The sequence below is a fragment of the Vulpes lagopus genome, chromosome 10 (assembly GCF_018345385.1).
Source record: "Vulpes lagopus strain Blue_001 chromosome 10, ASM1834538v1, whole genome shotgun sequence".
In the NCBI taxonomy this organism is placed as follows: Eukaryota; Metazoa; Chordata; class Mammalia; order Carnivora; family Canidae; genus Vulpes; species Vulpes lagopus.
The window spans coordinates 9,533,622-9,541,992 of NC_054833.1; the positions used below are offsets into that span (position 1 = coordinate 9,533,622).

General features: G+C 44.2%; 1 protein-coding gene across 5 annotated transcripts in view; it reads left to right on the forward strand.

The window, feature by feature from the left end:
• The window catches only part of KIF13A (kinesin family member 13A), a 209,554-nt gene extending 202,007 nt beyond the window's left edge, over nucleotides 1-7,547 (forward strand). For all 5 annotated transcript variants that reach the window (XM_041772619.1, XM_041772620.1, XM_041772621.1 and 2 more), the window contains 2 exons: nucleotides 2,585-3,376; nucleotides 5,902-7,547. In XM_041772619.1, coding sequence (XP_041628553.1) covers nucleotides 2,585-3,376; nucleotides 5,902-5,922 — 813 coding nt within the window. In that variant the 3' untranslated portion in view covers nucleotides 5,923-7,547. The remainder of the gene's footprint in view (nucleotides 1-2,584; nucleotides 3,377-5,901) is intronic.
• The last annotated feature ends 824 nt before the right edge of the window (nucleotides 7,548-8,371 follow it).

The window sequence follows — 8,371 nt, forward strand, 5'->3', positions numbered from 1 at the left end:
GTGCTAACCTTCGTCTCCTTTAAGACAAAATGATAAATATTTCTGGAGTAGGCAGTCTATCTAACCAGATTCCCTTAAGGTACAGTTTAAGCCAATTAAGTCCTCTTTGTTGCTTGAAGGCAACGACTTGATAAACTTTCAGTCTGCTTACATGTTGGGAAATGTTTCATCTTGGTTTTCGTGTTTCTGGAAGTACTTGTCCCTAGTCCTCTAGCCTCTTTCTTTGGGTCATTCCCTCCAACAGTCCTATCCTAAGTGCACAACTATGTACTGATCCGTATTTGAACTTAATCTCTTGGGGGTTTTATCAATGCTTCAGTTTTACTAAGCTCATTCTGATGCTTTAGGAATAATGTTTTTATCTTGACAAGTTTGATAAATGTGCACCTGTTTCTACCAGTAAGCTCATGATTGAATATTTCATTCAGCAAAGTTATATTTTAGGATGACAGGTCTTTCCTCAGGCTTTAGAAGAAATAACTGTGCAGGCATAAAAAGGAGCCTCAGATTACTAATTCTTATATTCAGATTTAGTTTTCCTTGTAACAACTAACTTTTCAGTAATTAATTGCATCAAAGACTCCTGGGCTTGGGAAATTATATTTCTTTGCCAGCTTAAAACAGAAGGAAATATAGGGTGAGGCACCTTGCTGGCTCAGTCAGGAGAGCATGCAACTCTGACTCTAGATCATGAGGTCATGAGTTTGAGCCCCACGTTGAACACGGAGCATACTTTAAAAGGAATAGAAGGAAATACAAGGATACAAACACTAGAAATTCAATTTTGAGTCTAAACACATCAAGTAGAGAATCTAGAAAATACAGGCAAAAACTACTGATTCAATCTGTCCAATCTTTGCTCCTTTCCAACTATTCCCTCAACCCCCTTTTTTTGACAGTGGTAGTTAATGTAGAATGTAGCTGAAAGTAAGATGGCAAGATTAGAGTTGCTAAAAATTTTGTTTTGCTAACTTCCAGAATTTTTATCACTGATACTTGATATTCACCTTTGATTAATAGCCATGGAATTAAGACAACTGATGCTTTTACGTAATGTATATTCAACTTACTTCAAAATCTAAGGAGCACTGAAGAGTATTAAGGTATTTATTTAGGTAGTTAGCATCTTATGCAAAAGAAATTACTATAAAATTCAGTAGATGAAATTTACGTTCATTTGTCAACTGCCATCTGCCATGTCCTTTGCGTATGCTCTTCTTCCCCTTTCCCGTCCTCTCTCTCCGTCTCTCCTCAATCTCTTCAAATGATACTTGAATGAGTAGAGTTAGTGCATTGGTTCCAGGTCTTTACAGTCTGTCTGTTTTTGTACCAAATAAAATTTCCATCCACCAAAGCACGGTCCAAGATTGTGCTAAGAGCCAGGGCTTAAAGTCATAACTGCATGAAGACAGGGACTGTGCCTGTTTTTGCTCAACACTGGTATTCCCAGGTCTTAGGACAATGGCTGGCATATAGTGGATGCCTGATGAATACTCACTGAACGTCATGTTTTAAGAGAAAAAGAATATTTGCAGTATCATCAGATGCTTATGAGGCTAATTAAAATGACTAGTAGTAATATCTTTTTTTTTTTCTTTTTAAGTATGCTCAACATCCAAAGTGGGGCTCAGACTCCCAACCCCAAGATCAAAAGCCACATGCTCTACTGACTGAGCCAGCAGGCACCATTTATCATTTACTTTTATTTGAACATAAAACATCCATATGTTTTATATTGTTTTCCACCAAATACAAAAGAATCATTGATTCAGAGACAGGCTGGGGAGCCGAGAATACCCACTTCTGCATATTTATCAGTGTTTACAAACAGAATTCTAAAGCTATTTGAAGGAGATTTTCAGTGAAATCTTAGTACCTTTCTCACCTGGCCAAATCCTCCATCCATGCTTCTCCAAACCCCTAGAAAGTGTTCATTGTAAGGCTATTAGTATGTTACAGCCCTGCCTGCAGTGTTTAATATAACACTGGGAATGAGTTTGAAATGGTGTTCTTATGCCACTGTTGAGGTCCTGATTTTACTGCCCTCTCTCCCCATAAAATAGCTCTGAAACCTTCAAAGCACTCGCTTACCTGCATGTGGCTGAAGGTGAAGGTGAAGCAACAGCTTTTCTCTGCCTCCAGCTGCCCCTTCCTCATTCAATTACAAAAGGGGAAAACATCACAACTGAAAGCTAATCAGTAATTAAAATTAATTGAAAGTCTCCTGCACTTCAACCAGCAAAGGAAGCATTTCCAATTAGCCCTGAGTGAGCACAGAAGAGAGAAATCTCCGTATTAGGTGATAATGGGTTTATGCTCACAGACCTCTGAGAATAGTGTACTTGTATGCGCCATAGGTGACAGCATCTAACCAAACTCGAGGCGGGGGGGCGGCGGAGAGAGAGGGGGGATGAGAGAGAGAGGAAGGAAGGAAGAGAGAGAGGAAAAAAAAGGAAGAAAGGAAGGCAGGCAGGCCCACTAAACATGTGACTGTGAATGTCTTTAATAGGACTATATTGAAACATGGCTCAACAGTGAAGTCACCATAAGGAGCTAATGAGTGACTTTTCCTTCCTTACTACAGGACTCTGAGGAGGAAGAAAATGATCTGGAAGCTCTTAACAGGAAGCTGATAAGTTCACAGCCTTACGTACCTGTGGAGTTCGCCGACTTCAGTGTTTACAATGCCAGCTTGGAGAATAGGGAGTGGTTTTCTTCTAAAGCGGATCTGGTGAACTCAAGGGTCTTGGAGAAAGAAGTGTCCCGTAGCCCTACCACCAGCAGTATCACCAGCGGCTACTTTTCCCACAGTGCATCCAATGCCACCCTGTCCGACATGGCAGTCCCTTCTAGTGACAGCTCCGACCAGCTAGCCACGCAGACCAAGGACACAGACCCCAGTGAGCATTGCGGACCGTCCCTTGTGCACGACTCCCGACCGTCCTCAAACAAAGAGTTGACTGAAGTCGAAAGAGGCTTGGTAAAAGATAAGATCGCTCTGGTGCCACTCAAGGAAAACAGTGCCTTAGCCAAAGGGAGCCCATCACCCCAAAGCATCCCTGAGAAAAACTCCAAAGTCCTCTGTAGGACCGGCTCCTGTTCAGAACAAGACGCCTGCTCCAGCAGAAATGGCCAACCAGCCAGAGAATTTTACCCCAGGGAAGTGACCGTGGAACACACCACAAACATCCTGGAGGACCATTCTTTCACAGAGTTTATGGGTGTATCCGACGGGAAAGATTTTGATGGTTTGACAGATTCTTCTACTGGGGAGCTTTCAAGTAGAAGGAACCTGCCAAGTAAAACGGACAAGAAGAGTATCTCAGACGGGCCTCGGGACCCTGCCCAGCTGCATTCCTCGGCAGAGAATGACCAGGTAATAAATTCCAGAGGCTGTCCTCTATGTTCTGTCCCATTGGTGAGCACGGCTGATTGTGTACACCAACCCCCAGAGGCGTTTCACCGCATGACTTAGTGGGAGAGATTTCCTCAGATGCTGCTGACAGGCCAGGTGAGCCCCCTGGGCAGCGAGCTCACCTCACATCACTGCCCAGCTGGCTCTCTCTGGCTGTGCACCTGCTTGCACTGGGTCAGAGTAGAATTATAGAATATCTAGGGCCGGTGGTGTTTCCATCTTTTTTTTTTCCCCCAAGATTTTATTCATGAGAGAGGCAGAGCCATAGGCAGAGGGAGAAGCAGGCTCCCTGTGGGGACCCCGATGCGGGACTCAATCCCAGGACCCCGGGGATCACACCCTGAGCCAAAGGCAGACAGACACTCAACTGCTGAGCCACCCAGGTGCCCTAACCACTGGTGGCGTTTCTAACTGGCTTATGGGTCGATGCTGAATAAGGATCATTCAACCTCACATTCATTCCCTGAGAAGTTTAAATACAGGCTGTCCCAAGGCATTCAGATAGCATCTGCCTTATGTCATCAAATCTGTAATTTCTCTAATTCTTAGATTAAACCATTATTTGATGCATCATTACCAAAAAACAAACAAACAAAACAAAAAGCTTCCAGTTAAAATGCATCACACCAGTAATTGTTGGACACATCCCAATTTCAGACACATTAAAATGGGGTGTCAGGGGGGTCAGGGAGGAGGGAGGCATGCATCGTAGAATTGCTTTAAAAAAAAAAAAGTCATTTGGTGCCCAGAGCAGTTGAAGTTTGGGCTTTGGAAGGTACCATGTTGGTTTATTATAATGTTTCATTTAATTTTATTTTATTTTTTAAAGATTTATTTATTTATTTATGAGAGACACAGAGAGAGAGAGGCAGAGACACAGGCAGAGGGAGAAGCAGGCTCCATGCAAGGAGTCCGATATGGGACTTGATCCTGGGACTCCAGGATCATGCCCTGGGCCTAAGGCAGGTGCTAAACCACTGAGCCACACAGGGATCCCAATGTTTCATTTTATATTATAGTTCAACAGCTTAATTTTTTAGTTTGATTCTTAAACTAAAAGAACAAAATGAGTATTTGCTAAGAATACGAAGGAAAAGAGGAAATTGTGTAAATAAGAGATGCTCTGCTGTCTATTTAGAGTCCCACACCCCGATGGCAGCAGTGGGAGGGGGACAGGGTACCAGAACGCAGCAAAACCAGGCTCGGACAGAACTAGAAAGGTAATCTAGGAAGACGATCGATCGATCGATGGTAGTGCCATTCAGTCTCTGCTTTGTTGAGGAAATTATTCCAGTTTGGTGGCTCCCCCCACCCCACAAGCTTTACTCCCTTAAGATTTCAGGGTGTGGTCACTTACGCAGCTTACGCCTCAATAAACTGCAAAAACCCAAATGATGATTTCTTAGAATTATATAAAAAAAAAGACCCCCACCCCCCAACATAAGACAAAGAATAGTCACTCCTTATTGTTCTTGGAAACAAAACATTCGTTTCAAAGTCTTCGGCATCCTCTACTACTCCAGGCAAAATCCGCACTGCTGGTCCGCTTCGGCTCGCAGGCCCCCCTCTGAGAAGTCCTTGGGGCTGACTCTACCCCTCAGACAGTGCCTCTCAAACCTAAATGTGCAGCAGACCCACTGAGCGGTATGGAGGATGCCTCTTTAAAATTCAACCAGAAGTCACCACCCTCGTCACCTGCCGTTCTGCTTCAGTGCAGGGGGAGCAGGGGCCTCGGGGTTTCCCAGCGCCCTCTGCTGCAGTGACAGGGTGTCTGAGGGCCACATGGGGGAGAGGCAACAGTCCCTCCTCTCTGTTCCATTGCTTGGATTATTTAGAACCAACGAACAGGAACCGCACCTTTTGTTTTCAGACACTCCAGAATAGTATGTTCCTGCCAAAGATTCTGCTTTCAACGTGGAATTTAACAACAGTATTTGTGGTATCAGGGTAATGTGGGATTGTGATGAATCTTCTTTTTCTTTTTCTTTTTTTTAAAGATTTTACTTATTTATTCATGAGAGACACAGATACAGGCAGAGGGAGAAGCAGACTCCATGCAGGGAGCCTGATGTGGGACCCGATCCCGGTCTCCAGGATCATGCCCTGGGCTGAAGGCAGGCACTAAGTGTCTGAGCTACCTAGGGATCCCCAATCTTTTTCCTTTAAAAAATATTGTTTTAATATTTTTGTTCTAACACGATTTGGTTTTAGAAACTTGCAGTAACAAGTTTGTACTTTAACTTTCGGTCTTGCTGTTGTTACTTTTCCTAGAAGCCTCACCTTGGGGCTGGGTTTCTCTCTCGCACAGTGTAAATCCTAGAACTGGATTCTATAGTCCGTTGGATCCCATGGGTCCCTTCAGGGAGAGCCCCTCCGTGTGTGTGTGTGTGTGTGTGTGTGTGTGTGTGTGTGTGTGTGTGTGTTGGAGTCGGGAGTGAAGGAGGATCAGGACCTTGAACTCACCGGCCTCTGCTTGAACCCACTAGGGCAGCACGACCACTCGGTGAAAGGCAGCAAGCGCTTCTCGCAGGCCATGGCATCTTCGCTCCGGTTGCCTTGTGAAAGCACCAGCCCCATGTTTGCAACATGCTGCGGCCCAGCCGGGACCCCAGAGCAGCGTGGAGAAGCCATGTGTTCCGTGGGCCACCTCCTTTCTCCTCCCGAGCTGGGAGAGGCAGCACTTTGTCACTCGGGTAAATCGGCAGCCTCTGCTTTTTTTTTTTTTTCCAGAAAGCCAGAGAAAACCGAAAACCCTGGATTGAATTCAGTGGCAGTATTTTTGTTTGCACTTGACTACTACACACACCCACTGTGTAGAATCCTCCACAGATTCAAACAGACTTTATTCTTGTACAATTAATTTTAATCAGTTCTTACTGTAGAATCTGGAGTCAATGCTTTTTTTTTTTATAAATAATATATATGATGTATATGAAATGTATATCTATAGTATGTCTGTTCAGAGACAGACAAGACTGCACATGAAAATGCAGATAAAAGTGGTTTGTAGAAAATCATAAGGTACTGGACTTGGTTACAGAGCAACTTAGGTAATCTCTGATACGTGAGCAGATGAAAAAGATTGCCTAAGAATGAGGTTGCAGATCCCTCTTTGCAGAAAAGGTTACAGAACGCTGTTCTTTACAACCAAAGAACTTAACATAAGACTGAACGTTTTTGCTGTCCACTCTTGTTGTTATGTGTACATATATGTCCTGACTGCAAGTTTGGTGCCATACTCCTCCTGGCTACCAGGCCACGTGTAGCCGTTCTCTATCCTGTCTCATAAGCACACTGAAAAAGCTCACAGCTCTATTCCCTGGTCTTCCACCTGGCCCACCGCCTGCTGACGTGACATTGTATTGTAACTCTCGACAATGCATGGGGCTCTAACTCCAGCCTTCCTTATCCCTTGGTTTGGCCTGGCCAGGCAGGTGGGACGCAGAGAGCAGTATTACTTACTGTAAGCAAACCGGAGGACGCGTCTGGAGTTGGGTTTGGGGAGGGGAGGGGGTGTTGGTTTTTTTTTTTTTTTGTCTTTTTGTGGTTTTTCGTTTTGGATTGTTAGGTTTCATTGTGTGGTTTTGCTGTCGTTCTTTTACTTTAAATTCTGGAAAACGCTGGGGAGATGGGATGAGCTACAAAGTTCACAGGTACCCGCTTCACCATGACCGCAGCAGATGATTTGAGTACAGAGGACACTGCTGTCCACATCTTCGTTTGCAAAGTCCTCCTGCTAACGGGGATATCAAGGGATTATGTGTGTGGATATTTTTACAAAAGTACTTTATGCACCTATTCTGTAGATGCCTATAAAGTTGGTGTGGATGTACAGCAATAAATACATTGTGGGAGAGAGAGAATGTGTACAGCCTGCTGTACCTTTTTCTTGAAGTTCTTAGCATCAGTAAAGGAGTAAGATTTTGGGAGACTTTAATGAAAAGCTGCTGTTCATGATTTTGTGTATAGTGAGCCGACTGTAGTGTTTTACTATTGTCTGTTTTAAAAAAAGAAAAACTGTAATTTATATGCCCTTTCAACTTTATTGTATTTAATTGGTACAGATTATGTGTGTGTGTGTGTGTGCGCGCGCGTGTGTTAGAATACAGACTGTCTACTTCGGATTTTAAAACATCAGTTGTTTGTCTTTAATAACTCTGCCACTAGCTGCAGATCTAATCTCCCATGTTCATACGTACATGTGGGTCCTCGTAGCCTGAACCAAAATTATCCAATCTGAATAAGCCAATATTCATTGGGAGTTTACTGTGTTCTAGGCACCGTTCCCAACATTTGATATTTATCACAGCAGTGGGTGCCATGGGTGCCGCTGTTATTACGTGTTTGCTGCTGGAAAACCAAGAGAGAGAGGTGGGGGAGCGAGAGGGTGGCAGGCTTGCATCAGTCTCCCCTCCGTGTCGTGTCGGGTGAGAACAGGCCTCTGAAGGAAGGACGGAAGGCCTTCAGAGTGCAGAAGGGCTGGCCCGGATCTCGCACTTTCCAAACCAATCAATGCGACATCCACAGCAGACAGGACAAGGTGTGTCTTCCATGTTCACAGAGCACAGAGTGGTGTCCTGCCACCCGACACACAGTGGGAGAGGTTTATCTTAAAATGGTAGCACACAGCATTTTCAGAAAAATTGAAGTTGTTCATGGTAGCCAGCCTTAAAAAAAAAAACATATATATATATGTGTGTGTATATATATATATATATATATTTTTTTTTTTTTATTTGAGGGAAAGAAAATATGCCTGCACACAAATGAGGGGGAGGAGCAGAGGCAGAGAGGGAAGCAGACTCCTGCTGAGCAGGGAGCCCTACGCAGGGCTCAATCCCAGGACCCTGAGATCATGACCCGAGCTGAAGGCAGATGCCTAACCACCTGAGCCACCCTGGTGCCCCTGTAGTAGCCCTCCTGAAGAGGTCAAGAATTAGACCCACGTAGCCTACT